This window comes from Salmo trutta, chromosome 22 (genome assembly GCF_901001165.1).
Source record: "Salmo trutta chromosome 22, fSalTru1.1, whole genome shotgun sequence".
Taxonomy (NCBI): Eukaryota; Metazoa; Chordata; class Actinopteri; order Salmoniformes; family Salmonidae; genus Salmo; species Salmo trutta.
In genome coordinates this window covers 51,040,568-51,060,195 of record NC_042978.1, presented here as the reverse complement: position 1 = coordinate 51,060,195, position 19,628 = coordinate 51,040,568, and the positions used below count along the sequence as shown (strand labels likewise).

Here is a 19,628-nt window from a genome sequence, read left to right as displayed (position 1 = left end):
ATACTTTTGTCCCCTTCCGTCCCTCTTCCATTTGTGTGGTAATGCTGCAGTTAGTTGGTGTAACTTTGGGTAGAGCAGACGTTTCCATATATTTGTGTTAGCTGTATGTGTGGCATAACTCCACCAGTCCTATTTATGACGTCATTTACAAAGATTATACTTTATTTTTTATATATTATCAAAAAAACAAAGGTCCCGAGAGCTAGCTACAGAGCTTTTTGGTGCCAGGATGCGCACCCATCATTAGAACGTGATGAGAGATAATAAACAAAACATTTCTCTATTAACCCCAGTATTAAATGGCCCATAGGCCTCCGGGGAGATACAGGAGGATCACATGGAACTACATGTTAATTAACAGTTGCCTGTACTGTAGGTTCTACTGTCATTCACTACACTAGGCTAACACTACTAGGCTAACACTACTAGGCTAACAGTACTGGGCTAACACTACTAGGCTAACACTACTAGGCTAACAGTACTAGGCTAACACTACTAGGCTAACAGTACTAGGCTAACACTACTGGGCTAACACTACTGGGCTAACACTACTAGGCTAACACTACTAGGCTAACAGTACTAGGCTAACACTACTGGGATAACACTACTGGGCTAACACTACTAGGCTAACAGTACTGGGCTAGCACTACTGGGCTAGCACTACTGGCTAACACTACTAGGCTAACACTACTGGGCTAACACTACTGGGCTAACACTACTAGGCTAACACTACTGGGCTAACAGTACTGGGCTAACACTACTGGGCTAACACTACTGGGCTAACACTACTGGGCTAACAGTACTAGGCTAACACTACTGGGCTAACACTACTGTGCTAACACTACTAGGCTAACACTACTAGGCTAACACTACTGGGCTAACACTACTAGGCTAACACTACTGGGCTAACACTACTGGGCTAACAGTACTGGGCTAACACTTCTAGGCTAACACTTCTAGGCTAACACTACTAGGCTAACACTACTAGGCTAACAGTACTAGGCTAACACTACTAGGCTAACACTACTGGGCTAACACTACTAGGCTAACACTACTAGGCTAACACTACTGGGCTAACAGTACTAGGCTAACACTACTGGACTAACACTACTGGGCTAACAGTACTAGGCTAAAACTACTAGGCTAACAGTACTAGGCTAACACTACTAGGCTAACACTACTAGGCTAACACTAGGCTGTTAAACACTATACTATAATAAAGGGAGGGGACTGTAATAATAAAGGGAGGGGGGCTGTAATAATAAAGGGAGGGGCTGTAATAATAAAGGGAGGGGGGGCTGTAATAATAAAGGGAGGGGGGGCTGTAATAATAAAGGGGGGGCTGTAATAATAAAGGGAGGGGGGCTGTAATAATAAAGGGAGGGGGGGCTGTAATAATAAAGGGGGGGGCTGTAATAATAAAGGGAGGGGGGCTGTAATAATAAAGGGAGGGGGGGCTGTAATAATAAAGGGAGGGGGGGCTGTAATAATAAAGGGAGGGGCTGTAATAATAAAGGGAGGGGGGCTGTAATAATAAAGGGAGGGGGGCCTGTAATAATAAAGGGAGGGGGGCTGTAATAATAAAGGGAGGGGGGCTGTAATAATAAAGGGAGGGGGGCTGTAATAATAAAGGGAGGGGGGCTGTAATAATAAGGGGGGGGCTGTAATAATAAAGGGGGGGGGCTGTAATAATAAAGGGAGGGGGGCTGTAATAATAAAGGGAGGGGGGGCTGTAATAATAAAGGGAGAGGGGGGGGCTGTAATAATAAAGGGAGGGGGGGGCTGTAATAATAAAGGGAAGGGGGGCTGTAATAATAAAGGGAGGGGGGCTGTAATAATAAAGGGGGGGGCTGTATAAAGGGAGGGGGGCTGTAATAATAAAGGGGGGGGCTGTAATAATAAAGGGAGGGGGGCTGTAATAATAAAGGGAGGGGCTGTAATAATAAAGGGAGGGGGGCTGTAATAATAAAGGGAGGGGGGCTGTAAAAATAAAGGGGGGGGGGCTGTAATAATAAAGGGGGGGCTGTAAAAAAAAAGGGAGGGGGGGGCTGTAATAATAAAGGGAGGGGGGGCTGTAATAATAAAGGGAGGGGGGGCTGTAATAATAAAGGGAGGGTGTCTGTAATAATAAAGGGAGGGGGGGCTGTAATAATAAAGGGAGGGGGGGCTGTAATAATAAAGGGAGGGGGGGCTGTATAATAATAAAGGGAGGGGGGCTGTAATAATAAAGGGAGGGGGGCTGTAATAATAAAGGGGGCTGTAATAATAAAGGGAGGGGGGCTGTAATAATAAAGGGAGGGGGGGCTGTAATAATAAAGGGGGCTGTAATAATAAAGGGAGGGGGGGCTGTAATAATAAGGGGGCTGTAATAATAAAGGGAGGGGGGTCTGTAATAATAAAGGGAGGGGGGCTTGTAATAATAAAGGAGGGGGGGCTGTACTAATAAAGGGAGGGGGGCTGTAATAATAAAGGGAGGGTGGGCTGTAATAATTAAAGGGAGGGGGGCTGTAATAATAAAGGGAGGGGGGGCTGTAATAATAAAGGGAGGGGGGCTGTAATAATAAAGGGAGGGGGGCTGTAATAATAAAGGGAGGGGGGCTGTAATAATAAAGGGAGGGGGGCTGTAATAATAAAGGGAGGGGGGCTGTAATAATAAAGGGAGGGGGGGCTGTAATAATAAAGGGAGGGGGGGCTGTAATAATAAAGGGAGGGGGGCTGTAATAATAAAGGGAGGGGGGCTGTAATAATAAAGGGGGGGCTGTAATAATAAAGGGGGGGGCTTGTAATAATAAAGGGAGGGGGGCTGTAATATAAAGGGAGGGGGGGCTGTAATAATAAAGGGCGGGGGGCTGTAATAATAAAGGGAGGGGGGCTGTAATAATAAAGGGGAGGGGCTGTAATAATAAAGGGAGGGGGGGGTGTAATAATAAAGGGAGGGGGGCTGTAATAAAAAGGGAGGGGGGCTGTAATAATAAAGGGGGGGCTGTAATAATAAAGGGAGGGGGGCTGTAATAATAAAGGGAGGGGGGCTGTAATAATAAAGGGAGGGGGGGCTGTAATAATAAAGGGGGCTGTAATAATAAAGGGAGGGGGGGCTGTAATAATAAAGGGGGGGCTGTAATAATAAAGGGGGGGCTGTAATAATAAAGGGGGCTGTAATAATAAAGGGAGGGGGGCTGTAATAATAAAGGGGGGGGGCTGTAATAATAAAGGGAGGGGGGCTGTAATAATAAAGGGAGGGGGGGCTGTAATAATAAAGGGAGGGGGCTGTAATAATAAAGGGAGGGGGCTGTAATAATAAAGGGAGGGGGGCTGTAATAATAAAGGGAGGGGCTGTAATAATAAAGGGGGGGCTGTAATAATAAAGGGAGGGGGGCTGTAATAATAAAGGGGGCTGTAATAATAAAGGGAGGGGGGGCTGTAATAATAAAGGGGGGGCTGTAATAATAAAGGGGGGGGCTGTAATAATAAAGGGAGGGGGGGCTGTGTAATAATAAAGGGAGGGGGGGGCTGTAATAATAAAGGGAGGGGGGCTGTAATAATAAAGGGAGGGGGGCTGTAATAATAAAGGGAGGGGGGCTGTAATAATAAAGGGAGGGGGGGCTGTAATAATAAAGGGAGGGGGGGCTGTAATAATAAAGGGGGCTGTAATAATTAAGGGAGGGGGGCTGTAATAATAAAGGGAGGGGGGGCTGTAATAATAAAGGGGGGGGGGCCTGTAATAATAAAGGGAGGGGGGCTGTAATAATAAAGGGGGGGCTGTAATAATAAAGGGAGGGGGGCTGTAATAATAAAGGGAGGGGGGGCTGTAATAATCAAAGGGAGGGGCGGCTGTAATAATAACGGGAGGGGGGCTGTAATAATAAAGGGAGGGGGCTGTAATGGGTTGTGTAAACTAAAGGGAGGGGGGCTGTAATAATAAAGGGAGGGGGGCTGTAATAATAAAGGGAGGGGGGCTGTAATAATAAAGGGGGGGGGCTGTAATAATAAGGGAGGGGGGCTGTAATAATAAAGGGAGGGGGGCTGTAATAATAAAGGGAGGGGGGCTGTAATAATAAAGGGAGGGGGGCTGTAATAATAAAGGGAGGGGGGGCTGTAATAATAAAGGGAGGGGGGCTGTAATAATAAAGGGAGGGGGGCTGTAATAATAAAGGGAGGGGGGGCTGTAATAATAAAGGGAGGGGGGGCTGTAATAATAAAGGGAGGGGGGCTGTAATAATAAAGGGGGGGGGGCTGTAATAATAAAGGGAGGGGGCTGTAATAATAAAGGGAGGGGGGCTGTAATAATAAAGGAGGGGGGCTGTAATAATAAAGGGAGGGGGGGCTGTAATAATAAAGGGAGGGGGGCCTGTAATAATAAAGGGGGGGGCTGTAATAATAAAGGGAGGGGGGCTGTAATAATAAAGGGAGGGGGGGGCTGTAATAATAAAGGGAGGGGGGGCTGTAATAATAAAGGGAGGGGGGCCGTGTAATAATAAAGGGAGGGGGGCTGTTGTAATAATAAAGGGAGGGGGGGGGCTTGTAATAATAAAGGGAGGGGGGCTGTAATAATAAAGGGGGGCTGTAATAATAAAGGGAGGGGGGGCGTAATAATAAAGGGGAGGGGGGGCTGTTAATAATAAAGGGAGGGGGGCTTGTAATAATAAAGGGAGGGGGGCTGTAATAATAAAGGGAGGGGGGGCTTGTAATAATAAAGGGAGGGGGGCTGTGTAATAATAAAGGGAGGGGGGGGCTTGTAATAATAAAGGGGGGGGGGGCTGTAATAATAAAGGGAGGGGGGCTGTAATAATAAAGGGAGGGGGGCTGTAATAATAAAGGGAGGGGGGGGCTGTAATAATAAAGGGAGGGGGGGCTGTAATAATAAAGGGAGGGGGCTGTAATAATAAAGGGAGGGGGGGCTGTAATAATAAAGGGGGGGGGCTGTAATAATAAAGGGAGGGAGGGGGGCTGGATGTAATAATAAAGGGAGGGGGGCTGTAATAATAAGGGGGGGGCTGTAATAATAAAGGGAGGGGGGGCTGTAATAATAAAGGGAGGGGGCGGGCTGTAATAATAAAGGGAGGGGGGGCTTTAATAATAAAGTGAGGGGGGGCTGCTGTAATAATAAAGGGAGGGGGGGCTGTAATAATAAAGGGAGGGGGGCTGTAATAATAAAGGAGGGGGGCTGTAATAATAAAGGGGGGGCTGTAATAATAAAGGGAGGGGGGGCTGTAATAATAAGGGAGGGGGGGCTGTAATAATAAAGGGAGGGGGGGCTGTAATAATAAAGGGAGGGGGGGCTGTAATAATAAAGGGAGGGGGGCTGTAATAATAAAGGGAGGGGGGCTGTAATAATAAAGGGAGGGGGGGCTGTAATAATAAAGGGAGGGGGCTGTAATAATAAAGGGAGGGGGGGCTGTAATAATAAAGGGGGGGGCTTGTAATAATAAAGGGAGGGGGGCTGTAATAATAAAGGGAGGGGGCTGTAATAATAAAGGGAGGGGGGCTGTAATAATAAAGGGAGGGGGGCTGTAATAATAAATTGTTCTTTTTTGATTTACCCTTTATTTAACTTTGAATGTCAGTTAAGAACAAATTTTTATTTACATTAACAGCCTACACTTGAACTCTCAATCACGGCCGGTTGTGATACAGCCTGGATTCGAACCAGCCTTAGACTGCTGTGGCCACTCGGGAGCCCCATAAAGGAGGGGTGCTGTAACAATGGAGGGTTCAGTTCCAGGATAACTACACAGTCTCAGGCTGGACACATTGGCAGTCGGCTGTTAACAACCCCCTGTTCTCTTCATCTGTCTGTAGAGAAACTCACTTTTGAGTGTTTCAGAGATAAAACACTTCACTTCTTCTGACAGGCATGGAAGTTTCTAGAGTCTTCAGAGGTGTAGGGATAATTAGGAGTCTGAAAACTAGGACATTTAGTGCAGTGGTTAATATTTTTGCAATGTTCCAATGAAATGTGTCTAGAACGTTAATATTGAATATTCTGGGAACATGGTAACTACGTTCTGTGTAAGTACTTTTTTTTTTATTAACGGAATTGTCTTTTGGAAACAGTCAATGCGCGTCACTGGAACAGTCCTATAAAAACGTGACACAATGAGACTCTTAAGAGGACGTTCACTAAAGTTGTGGGAACATTTGTTGCTAGCTGGGCAGTGCTATCTAGAACCTAAAAGCTGTTTCCATAGCGGAATCCTTTGAATAACTCATTTTGGTTCCATGTAGAGCCCTTCCCACAGAGGGTTCTACACGGAACCCAAAAGAGTTCTACATGGAACCAAAAAAGGATTATCCAATGGGGACAGCTGCAGAACCCTTTTGGAACACTTTTTCTAAGAGTTAAATCTTTTTCTAAGAGTTAATAAGTCTGACATGCCAGTCTCCATACAGCCCTGTGTGTCTCCGTCCAGAGCTTGAGCTGCTAGACGCTATACAGCAGTCTGTCTCCAGTGATTGAAGGGAAACTCAGCCTGACTCTATACAGCAGTCTGTCTCCAGTGATTGAAGGGAAACTCAGCCTGACTCTATACAGCAGTCTGTCTCCAGTGATTGAAGGGAAACTCAGCCTGACTCTATACAGCAGTCTGTCTCCAGTGATTGAGGGGAAACTCAGCCTGACTCTATACAGCAGTCTGTCTCCAGTGATTGAGGGAAACTCAGCCTGACTCTATACAGCAGTCTGTCTCCAGTGATTGAGGGAAACTCAGCCTGACTCTATACAGCAGTCTGTCTCCAGTGATTGAAGGGAAACTCAGCCTGACTCTATACAGCAGTCTGTCTCCAGTGATTGAGGGAAACTCAGCCTGACTCTATACAGCAGTCTGTCTCCAGTGATTGAGGGAAACTCAGCCTGACTCTATACAGCAGTCTGTCTCCAGTGATTGAAGGGAAACTCAGCCTGACTCTATACAGCAGGCTGTCTCCAGTGATTGAGGGAAACTGACACTTGGGGACTCCTTCCAAAATGTCAATGTGTCAGAAACTGTTAGCTCTATGTGCAGACCTGCATCCCAAATAGCACCCTGTTTCCTATATGGTACATTACATTTGCCCAAGGGCCCTAGGGAATAGGGTGCCATTTGTGATGCAGCCCAGTTATTCTCGACGCAGCCCAGTTATTCTCGATGCAGCCCAGTTATTCTCGATGCAGCCCAGTTATTCCCGATGCAGCCCAGTTATTCTCGACGCAGCCCAGTTATTCCCGATGCAGCCCAGTTATTCTCGATGCTTCCCATTAGCTTGGTAATGATTCCATTGTGTTGCTCTGCTCTGGGTGGCTGAGGGCTGAGACTTGATGCAGAGAGAGAGAGAAAGAGAGAAAGAGAGAGAAAGAGAAAGAGAGAGAGAGAGAGAAAGAGAGAGAGAGAGAGAAAGAGAGAGAGAGAGGGGGGCAGCATGGAGGAAGAAGCATCTGGCCCAGTTTGGAGAGAGAGTTCCTCCGGCAGCCTTCAGCCCAAAAGGAAGCTGACACTCGGGCCACAACAGCAACGACACTGACTGGTGGTGTCAGAGGCTAAATGTACACAAAGGTGCTGGATGTCATTCACCTAACAGTCTCTTACTGTGACAGAAAGATCATCAACCTATCTGTCAACAAGCACCTCAGCCTAAAGAGCGCCCTAAATGACACCCTATAACTAAATTACACCCTATCCCTAAATGACACCCTATCCATAAATGACACCCTATCCATAAATGACACCCTATCCATAAATGACACCCTATCCCTAAATGACACCCTATCCATAAATGACACCCTATCCCTAAATGACACCCTATCCCTAAATGACACCCTATCACTAAATGACACCCTATCCTAAATGACACCCTATCCATAAATGACACCCTATCCCTAAATGACACCCTATCCATAAATGACACTGTCACGCCCTGACCATAGAGAGCCTTTTATTCTCTATGTTGGTTAGGTCGGGGTGTGACTAGAGTGGGTAATCTAGGCTGTTCTATTTCTATGTTGGCCTGGTATGGTTCCCAATCAGAGCCAGGTGTTTATCGTTGTCTCTGATTGGGGATCATATTTAGGCAGCCATTTCCCCACTGTGTTTTAGTGGGATCTTGTTTTGTTTAGGTGTAGTTGCCTGTGAGCACTCCAGAACATCACGTTTCGTTTGCTCGTTTGTTGTTTTGTTGTTTTGGAGGTTGCCATGGGGACAGCGGTTGGCAACAGTGACGTTTGCTGAAGTTTAACTTTATAATAAAGATGTGGAACGCTACGTACGCTGAGCCTTGGTCCGTTTTTTTACGACGCTCCTGACAGAAGATCCTGTCCCTAAATGACACCCTATCCATGGTCAAAAGAAGCACACTATATAGGCAATAGGGAGCCAGTAGGGACGTAAACGGTATCAATCACCACAGCACCAGAATACCTTTCATTTAACCAGAATAAAATCCCAGAGGTTAAAAACATGTTTTACAGTCCTGAAATGTCTCATGTCTATAATCAAATTGATTCATTATAGCATTTGTATTATTATCATATACCATCCATGGATTAATTATGGAAAGGCTTCCAATTATTAACTTTAACTTGAAAAAAATACAATCCAAATTTAGCAATGATTTAAAATGAGTAAAATTATATATCAGATTACATTAATTTTTACATTTTCTGACTGAGATCATCCATATCTTGATTCCACATCCTCATGTGATGATTGGAGAGGACACAAATAAATCCTAAATCATTACAAAGCCGCAGGCCAAACTAAATCACTCACTATTACAAAGCCGCAGGCCAAACTAAATCACTCACTATTACAAAGCCGCAGGCCAAACTAAATCACTCACTATTACAAAGCTGCAGGCCAAACTAAATCACTCACTATTACAAAGCCGCAGGCCAAACTAAATCACTCACTATTACAAAGCTGCAGGCCAAACTAAATCACTCACTATTACAAAGCCGCAGGCCAAACTAAATCACTCACTATTACAAAGCCGCAGGCCAAACTAAATCACTCACTATTACAAAGCTGCAGGCCAAACTAAATCACTCACTATTACAAAGCTGCAGGCCAAACTAAATCACTCACTATTACAAAGCCGCAGGCCAAACTAAATCACTCACTATTACAAAGCTGCAGGCCAAACTAAATGGTACCCTATTCCCTATATAGTGCACTGCTTTAGACCAGAGCCCTATGGCACCCTATTCCCTATTTAGTGCACTACTTTAGACCAGAGCCCTATGGCACCCTATTCCCTATTTAGTGCACTACTTTAGACCAGAGCCTTATGGGTCCTGGTCAAAAGTAGCGTGCAAGACTGTAAGTCACTTTGAGTAAAAGTGTCTGCCAGGTGGTAAATATTATTATAATTATTATTTTAATTTTTGTTATTAGTTCCATTTTTAAAAGAGCATCCTTATGTTCACCCTAATGCAGAGTAGATGCTATTTGCATGTTTTTAATTCCTCTCGTTTATTATTGTTTAGGTAGAAGCCATGATGTGCTGAAAAAAGCTTTTATTAACAAGTCAAGCTCATTAGTGTCTCTAAGAACAAAGTTCAAATGAAGATATGGCAGTAATGGCCTTGCTGCATCTGGCATCAGAGAGAGAGAGAGAGAGAGAGAGAGAGAGAGAGAGAGAGAGACAGAGACAGAGACAGAGACAGAGACAGAGACAGAGAGAGAGAGAGAGAGAGAGAGAGAGAGAGAGAGAGAGAGAGCAGAACAACAGATGCAGTTTGAAGTGTCTTCTCTCTGTAGCAGTGGGCAGCAAGTCAACAAAAATCACTGACTGCATTGTTGGTAAAGCAGGGAGGGAGGAAACCTAGGATCTAATCTGTACTGGAGAACAACTGATGCAAACAAAAAGGATTAGTCCTAAATGGAACCCTATTCCTTACATAGGGCTCTGGTCAAAAGTAGTGCACTATATATCGAATAGGGTGCCAATCTGGTCAAAAGTAGTGCACTATATAAATCGAATAGGGTGCCACTCTGGTCAAAAGTAGTGCACTATATATATCGAATAGGGTGCCAGTCTGGTCAAAAGTAGTGCACTATATATCGAATAGGGTGCCACTCTGGTCAAAAGTAGTGCACTATATATATCGAATAGGGTGCCACTCTGGTCAAAAGTAGTGCACTATATATATTGAATAGGGTGCCACTCTGATCAAAAGTAGTGCACTATATATCGAATAGGGTGCCACTCTGGTCAAAAGTAGTGCACTATATATCGAATAGGGTGCCACTCTGGTCAAAAGTAGTGCACTATATATCGAATAGGGTGCCACTCTGGTCAAAAGTAGTGCACTATATATCGAATAGGGTGCCACTCTGGTCAAAAGTAGTGCACTATATATCGAATAGGGTGCCACTCTGGTCAAAAGTAGTGCACTATATATCGAATAGGGTGCCACTCTGGTCAAAAGTAGTGCACTATATATCGAATAGGGTGCCACTCTGGTCAAAAGTAGTGCACTATATATCGAATAGGGTGCCACTCTGGTCAAAAGTAGTGCACTATATATCGAATAGGGTGCCACTCTGGTCAAAAGTAGTGCACTATATATCGAATAGGGTGCCACTCTGGTCAAAAGTAGTGCACCGTGTAAGAAATAGGGTGCCATTTGGACCACATACAAAGACAGCTGAACCGACACTAAAAAAATGCTGGGTTAAAAGCAACCTAATTTGGGTTATTTAGTAATCCAGTGCTGGGTAAATATTGGACAGAACAAATCCTGGGTTATTTTGACCCAGCCAGTTGGGTTATATGAATAAACCAAACGTGGGTTAATTTAACAATCAGTTTAATATTTTTTTACTCTTATGCTGGGTTGACCTAAATGTAATCCTTAGGTTATTTTCAGGAGAAGTGGCTTATTAGGTACATGGCTTTCAGCTAGGTCTTATTAGCCACCCATGAGACTAAATGGCTTATTAGGTACATGGCTTTCAGCTAGATCTTATTAGCCACCCATGAGACTAAATGTATTTCCCGTTCATCATGTTAAGGTTACATACTGATAATACAAATTTGGTAGGGTTTTTTTTTTTCTTCTGGACTGGAAAAATGTCGGCGGCTGCGGACGATGACGTGGATTCTGAACCCAAATGGAGGTAGAATCAAGGAGAATTTGGAGTATTGTCCAAAAGAATGGAAAAACGGAGCAAAGTACTGTACAGTGATGAGAATAACCCTTCTTATCTGGCTAGAGGACGGTTTGATAATGAGGAGCAGCTGAGCAGAGTACCAATCTGGAAGAAAATATTTGAGTTATTCAAACTGGTGGAGAGAATGCTGGGTAAAGTGAAGGCTTTGAGGATCACGAGAGGTGGCCTTGTTTTTATTTTTCTTTGTGCTTCTGTGGATCAGAAGGAACGTGCGATGGGTCTTTAACCGATTTGATAAGTTTGAAGTGTCACGTGTGTCTCTTCAGAACAGGGCACACCCCTCAAGGGGGTTATATCTGGCGTCTGGTGGGAAGTCGATTTTTGAAGAGATTAAAAAATCTTCCTGGAGTGAATTATGCACGTCGGATGAATCGTGTGGTGAATGAAGAAAAGTCTATCTGTTCTTTTACGTTTTTTTTATGTGGTGGAGTCTCTCCCTGCTCAAGTGCAGTTAGGGTATATTAAAACTACAGATTCAGAGTATTTATCCCCGAGAACAACGAAGTGGGATCATCGTAAATGCTTTTGGTCATGTATCAAGTGTTTACAGAACGGAGAAGCAGAGATGTCCAAGTTGTGGAAAAGTTCATATCATGCGTTTTAATTAAAAGTGACACAAAATGTGACATGTTGTAATTGCGGTGGGAACAACGAAGCCACGTCGTTGGAACGCCCAGCAAGGGGGGGAAAGAGAACGAGGTGGCCAAAGGCAAGGCTGTCCGGAGCGTTTCAGCGGCTGTTTTAAAGGGTTGACGGTTTGAATGGTGCTCCTGAAGAGTCCATGGTGGTGGATAGGCCTTCACTGCAGGCTGCAGGGGTTGCCTTCCACCAGCAGGAACCTGACATTTTAAAGGTTAAGAAGGTGGACTTTCTGGCCTTTATAGCTGTGGTGATTAATGGCACTGCCAAGGTCGGAGAGAAGGTCCAGGAAGATAGATATCATTGTGGATGCGGCGGAGCGGTTCCTGGGGACTGAAATATTTCTCGGTGGAGGAGTTTCTCACCAGGAGCAGTACCACCCTCTCAGGTCCTAGAGCCGTACCACCCTCTCAGATCCTAGAGCCGTACCACCCTCTCAGATCCTAGAGCCTCTCAGGTCCTAGAGCCGTACCACCCTCTCAGGTCCTAGAGCCGTACCACCCTCTCAGATCCTAGAGCCTCTCAGGTCCTAGAGCCGTACCACCCTCTCAGGTCCTAGAGCCGTACCACCCTCTCAGGTCCTAGAGCCGTACCACCCTCTCAGGTCCTAGAGCCGTACCACCCTCTCAGATCCTAGAGCCTCTCAGGTCCTAGAGCCGTACCACCCTCTCAGGTCCTAGAGCCAGACTACCCTCTCAGGTCCTAGAGCCGTACCACCCTCTCAGGTCCTAGAGCCGTACCACCCTCTCAGGTCCTAGAGCCGTACCACCCTCTCAGATCCTAGAGCCGTACCACCCTCTCTCTCAGGTCCTAGAGCCGTACCACCCTCTCAGGTCCTAGAGCCGTATCACCCTCTCAGATCCTAGACCACCCTCTCAGATCCCAGAGCCGTACCACCCTCTCAGGTCCTAGAGCTGTACCACCCTCTCAGGTCCTAGTGCCGTACCACCCTCTCAGGTCCTAGAGCCGTACCACCCTCTCAGGTCCTAGAGCCGTACCACCCTCTCAGGTCCTAGAGCCAGACCACCCTCTCAGGTCCTAGAGCCGTACCACCCTCTCAGATCCTAGAGCAGTACCACCCTCTCAGATCCTAGAGCCGTACCACCCTCTCAGATCCTAGAGCCAGAGAAGAGAGATATGGAGATTTGAAAGAAGGATGAAGTGGGAGATTTGTTTTGTTTTTGTCATTGTACCATTTTTATTTGGGTGGATTAATTTAGTTTCCCTATCACATACGGATTTTCTTTTTTACCTTGTTTTGGTTTTTCAAGCCGTCCAGTAGGTGGCGGCAATACACCTTTTTAGGTTGTAGTCGACCATAAAACCAACAGAAGAAGAACAACAATTGCAGATTTTTTTTGTTGTTGTTGCATTTGCACATTCTTCTACCGTAATAAAAACGAGTTAAATGTAACTAAATTTAATCTAAAATGTAATCTATGCAATCCCCCAAAAAGTAATTATTTATCATCAAAGGGCCATAAAAGAATAACTAGTAACGCTGCATATACCAAGAAAGGTTCAAATCTCACCTTTCTGGTAAAACTATAGTTCTACATTGCTGAGGCGTAGTTACTTTTGATGACAACAGCTCCAGAACACAGCACAAATATGATACAATATGATCCATGTTATATGATGTATTTCCTGTTCAACAAACTGAATGAATAAGGCTAGAAATTACATATGTTTTGTAAATATAGTATAATCATATTATAAAACAACTAACTAGAATATTTCACCTTCCTTATAACTGTAAAAGACACATTAGATTTTTTTTGGAACATTTTCTAAAGGTCTCTCTTGATCAAAACGTCTGCCCCCCCATCGCTGTTGAACGTCTCACGAGCTCTAGCTCGGCTTCCTGAACGTCTCACGAGCTCTAGCTCGGCTTCCTGAACTTCATAGGAACTCACCTTTCATCTCAAGTTATTTATTGTCCTTCTATGACAAACAGAAAGTGTTTATTTTTTTAATCTATGAATTGTTTTAGATGAATGGCTATAAATAGATCTCTGAATGTTCTATAGTGATGACACCCTCTCTCCTGCTGGGTGATGAAGTAAGGATCTCTGAATGTTCTATAGTGATGAAACCCTCTCTCCTCCTGGGTGATGAAGTAAGGATCTCTGAATGTTCTATAGTGATGAAACCCTCTCTCCTGCTGGGTGATGAAGTAAGGATCTCTGAATGTTCTATAGTGATGAAACCCTCTCTCCTACTGGGTGATGTAGTAAGGATTGCAGGCATGTGCTTTGTGAGCGTGGGTGACGTAGGGGTCAGCCACTTCTCTAAGCCTCATAGAAGCTACAAATAATGTCAATATTCGACCTTAACATGTAATATCTATACAACAGAACAGATGAACAGAAAGGGCATCTACTCTCATGGGTGGCTAAAAATAACTATCTGAAAGCCCCGCCCCTACTAAACCACACCTCCAGTCTTCCGATCTGACCCGCTGGGTCATAGATCAATAACCCAGCATCAATAGCCCAGAATCAGTAACCCAGCATCAGTAACCCAGCATCAGTAACCCAGCATCAGTAACCCAGCATCAATAACCCAGCATCAATAACCCAGCATCAGTAACCCAGCACCAATAACCCAGCATCAGTAACCCAGCATCAGTAACCCAGCATCAGTAACCCAGCATCAATAACCCAGCACCCAGCATCAATTACCCAGCATCAATAACCCAGCATCAGTAACCCAGCATCAGTAACCCAGCATCAATAACCCAGCACCCAGCATCAATTACCCAGCATCAATAACCCAGCATCAATAACCCAGCATCAGTAACCCAGCATCAGTAACCCAGCATCAATAACCCAGCACCCAGCATCAATAACCCAGCATCAGTATCCCAGCATCAATAACCCAGCATCAATAACCCAGCATCAGTAACCCAGCATCAGTATCCCAGCATCAGAAACCCAGCATCAATAACCCAGCATGTTTACTCTGCACCAGGGGGATGTTTACTCTGTACCAGGGGGATGTTTACTCTGCACCAGGGGGATGTTTACTCTGTACCAGGGGGATGTTTACTCTGTACCAGGGGGATGTTTACTCTGTACCAGGGGGATGTTTACTCTGCACCAGGGGATGTTTACTCTGCACCAGGGGATGTTTACTCTGTACCAGGGGATGTTTACTCTGTACCAGGGGATGTTTACTCTGCACCAGGGGATGTTTACTCTGCACCAGGGGGATGTTTACTCTGCACCAGGGGGATGTTTACTCTGCACCAGGGGGATGTTTACTCTGCACCAGGGGGATGTTTACTCTGCACCAGGGGATGTTTACTCTGCACCAGGGGATGTTTACTCTGCACCAGGGGATGTTTACTCTGTACCAGGGGGATGTTTACTCGGCACCAGGGGGATGTTTACTCTGCACCAGGGGGATGTTTACTCTGCACCAGGGGGATGTTTACTCTGCACCAGGGGGATGTTTGCTTTGTACCAGGGGGATGTTTGCTTTGTACCAGGGGGATGTTTGCTTTGTACCAGGGGATGTTGTATTTCTGGGTAAGTGGGCTACGTCTTGCCTACTGACTAAATATTCACAGCAGAGACAGAGAGAGGCTCAAAATGGCGACAGACAGACAGACACACAGACAGTAGCATAGTATTGTATATTCTAGGTCTAGGAAACAATTGAAATAAATGTGTGTAATAAATATAACTTTATATAACTGGTTTTACGGTAATATCATACCAGACCTTTCACGGACCACTGGTGATAAATAAATATCCGGGGAAAGAAGCAGTCTCAGGGGGTAGAAACAAGCTGCCTTACAAATAACACCCTATTCCCAATGCAGTGCACTGCTTTTGACCAGAGCCCTATGGGTCCTATAGTGTCTGGGGGAAACAGTTTCAGGAGGGTTACAGTGGAGTTGTTTCCTCTAACCAGGGACAAATCAACAGCTGTTTGGGTGTGCGCGCGTGTGTGCGTGTGTGTGTGTGTGTGTGTGTGTGTGTGTGTGTGTGTGTGTGTGTGTTGGTATGTATCTGTCCCCACCACCAGGTATCATTCTGTCCCCACCACCAGGTATCATTCTGTCCTCACCACCAGGTTTCATTCTGTCCCCACCACCAGGTTTCATTCTGTCCCCACCTTTCATTCTGTCCTCACCACCAGGTTTCATTCTGTCCTCACCACCAGGTTTCATTCTGTCCTCACCACCAGGTTTCATTCTGTCCCCACCACCAGGTTTCATTCTGTCCCCACCACCAGGTTTCATTCTGTCCCCACCTTTCATTCTGTCCCCACCACCAGGTTTCATTCTGTCCCCACCTTTCATTCTGTCCTCACCACCAGGTTTCATTCTGTCCCCACCACCGGGTTTCATTCTGTCCCCACCACCAGGTTTCATTCTGTCCCCACCTTTCATTCTGTCCTCACCACCAGGTTTCATTCTGTCCTCACCACCAGGTTTCATTCTGTCCTCACCACCAGGTTTCATTCTGTCCCCACCACCAGGTTTCATTCTGTCCTCACCACCAGGTTTCATTCTGTCCTCACCACCAGGTTTCATTCTGTCCTCACCACCAGGTTTCATTCTGTCCTCACCACCAGGTTTCATTCTGTCCTCACCACCAGGTTTCATTCTGTCCTCACCACCAGGTTTCATTCTGTCCCCACCACCAGGTTTCATTCTGTCCTCACCACCAGGTTTCATTCTGTCCCCACCACCAGGTTTCATTCACTACTGCCAGTTTGTCAGCCTCGTGGACAGCGGTCACAGTTTAAACGAGGGTCACATTTTATCCATATCAGCCAGCGACTTACCTCCAATATCCGGCCGTAGCTTCTTATCGTATTCCTTGAGTAAATTGTTCAGTATCTCCGTGGTGTCTGCCTCCGTGGTCTTCGGAGCCAACTTTTGGTTCACGGTGACATCCTCATACTCTTCGTCATATTCCATTTTTGGAGAACTACAAAAAAATAAAAGAAGAGATCTAATTAGATATTGGAAACAAAAAATAAATAGAAAAATATCTCAAAAATATTTTTTTGGGGGGGGAAATGTATTTATGAGTATTTTGGCTACATTAGTGCACAGCATTTAGGAACTGCTGAAATCATAATGTATAGCTAACCTAAACACAGTGCATGTGCATGGCTTATTAATGTAGCTGGAAAATTATATTAGTGTAGCTTAATAAAATGTTATTATTGTAGCTGTAAAATGGTATTAGTGTAGCTTAATAAATGGTATTAGTGTGGCTTAATAAATGGTATTAGTGTAGCTTAATAAAATAGTATTTGAGGAACAAATATCCCAGATCTTGTTAACTATAGTATAGTCCTACTCCAGTGTCTACAGTCAGTTTAATGTTCGTAGGACAACTTAATGACAAATGAGACACTTTGAAGATGGCATAAGCTGAAATTTAAAATGGAATTAGTATTAGGGGCAGCAGGTAGCCTAGTGGTTAGAGAGTTGGACCAGTAACCAGCAGGTAGCCTAGTGGTTAGAGAGTTGGGCCAGTAACCAGCAGGTAGCCTAGTGGTTAGAGCGTTGGGCCAGTAACCAGCAGGTAGCCTAGTGGTTAGAGCGTTGGGCCAGTAACCAGCAGGTAACCTAGTGGTTAGAGAGTTGGGCCAGTAACCAGCGGGTAACCTAGTGGTTAGAGAGTTGGGCCAGTAACCAGCAGGTAGCCTAGTGGTTAGAGCGTTGGACCAGTAACCAGCAGGTAGCCTAGTGGTTAGAGCGTTGGGCCAGTAACCAGCAGGTAGTCTAGTGGTTAGAGCGTTGGGCCAGTAACCAGCAGGTAGCCTAGTGGTTAGAGCGTTGGGACAGTAACCAGCAGGTAACCTAGTGGTTAGAGCGTTGGGCCAGTAACCAGCAGGTAGCCTAGTGGTTAGAGCGTTGGGCCAGTAACCAGCAGGTAGACTAGTGGTTAGAGCGTTGGGCCAGTAACCAGCAGGTAGCCTAGTGGTTAGAGCGTTGGGCCAGTAACCAGCAGGTAGCCTAGTGGTTAGAGCGTTGGGCCAGTAACCAGCAGGTAGTCTAGTGGTTAGAGCGTTGGGCCAGTAACCAGCAGGTAGTCTAGTGGTTAGAGCGTTGGGCCAGTAACCAGCAGGTAGACTAGTGGTTAGAGCGTTGGGCCAGTAACCAGCAGGTAGCCTAGTGGTTAGAGAGTTGGACTAGTAACCAGCAGGTAACCTAGTGGTTAGAGCGTTGGGCCAGTAACCAGCAGGTAGCCTAGTGGTTAGAGCGTTGGGCCAGTAACCAGCAGGTAGCCTAGTGGTTAGAGTGTTGCTCCAGTAACCGAAAGGTTGCTGGATCGAATCCCCAAGCTGATAAAGTACAAATCTGTCATTCTCCCCCTGAACAAGACAGTTAACCCACTATTCCCTGGTAGGCTGTCAATGTAAATAAGAATTTGTTCTTAACAGACCTGCCTAGTTAAATAAAGGTTACATAAAAAAAAAAAAAGGAATTTCCTGAAATTCCTACTGTGATATGTTGAGCAGACATTTAGCTACAATAAGCTAAGGATATGTTGAATGTATGTTTCGCTGCAGACAAATTGCAAAAATAACGGACAGGTACATGGTAGCCATCTTGTACGTATTTGTAGAATATTACCACGACTGAGATGTATCTTATAGTCTTCTGGAACCTATTGTTGTTCCAACATGTTACTGCACACGATGACAATGTTAAGACGTCATGTCATTCCCAATATAAAGGGGTATAACGTCATGTCATTCTCAATATAAAGGGGTATAACGTCATGTCGTTCCCAATATAAAGGGGTATAACGTCATGTCGTTCCCAATATAAAGGGGTATAACGTCATTCCCAATATAAAGGGGTATAACGTCATTCCCAATATAAAGGGGTATAACGTCATGTCGTTCCCAATATAAAGGGGTATAACGTCATGTCGTTCCCAATATAAAGGGGTATAACGTCATGTCCAATATAAAGGGGTATAACGTCATATCATTCCCAATATAAAGGGGTATAACGTCATGTCCTTCCCAATATAAAGGGGTATAACGTCATGTCCTTCCCAATATAAAGGGGTATAACGTCATTCCCAATATAAAGGGGTATAACGTCATGTCGTTCCCAATATAAAGGGGTATAACGTCATGTCATTCCCAATATAAAGGGGTATAACGTCATGTCATTCCCAATATAAAGGGGTATAACGTCATGTCCAATATAAAGGGGTATAACGTCATGTCGTTCCCAATATAAAGGGGTATAACGTCATTCCCAATATAAAGGGGTATAACGTCATGTCGTTCCCAATATAAAGGGGTATAACGTCATGTCGTTCCCAATATAAAGGGGTATAACGTCATTCCCAGTATAAAGGGGTATAACGTCATGTCGTTCCCAATATAAAGGGGTATAATGTCATTCCCAATATAAAGGGGTATAACGTCATGTCGTTCCCAATATAAAGGGGTATAACGTCATGTCGTTCCCAATATAAAGGGGTATAACGTCATGTCGTTCCCAATATAAAGGGGTATAACGTCATTCCCAATATAAAGGGGTATAACGTCATGTCGTTCCCAATATAAAGGGGTATAACGTCATGTCCTTCCCAATATAAAGGGGTATAACGTCATGTCCTTCCCAATATAAAGGGGTATAACATGTCGTTCCCATAAAGGGGTATAACGTCATGTCATTCCCAATATAAAGGGGTATAACGTCATGTCGTTCCCAATATAAAGGGGTATAACGTCATGTCGTTCCCAATATAAAGGGGTATAACGTCATGTCCAATATAAAGGGGTATAACGTCATGTCCTTCCCAATATAAAGGGGTATAACATGTCGTTCCCATAAAGGGGTATAAC

At 45.0% G+C, this 19,628-nt stretch overlaps 1 protein-coding gene across 1 annotated transcript in view; it reads right to left on the bottom strand.

The window, feature by feature from the left end:
- The window catches only part of LOC115158918 (gamma-aminobutyric acid receptor subunit gamma-3-like), a 232,298-nt gene that overhangs the window by 209,145 nt on the left and 3,525 nt on the right, over window positions 1-19,628 (bottom strand). Inside the window, exon 2 of the mRNA XM_029708343.1 lies at window positions 16,587-16,732. Within this exon, the coding sequence (XP_029564203.1) occupies window positions 16,587-16,732 (146 nt within the window). The remainder of the gene's footprint in view (window positions 1-16,586; window positions 16,733-19,628) is intronic.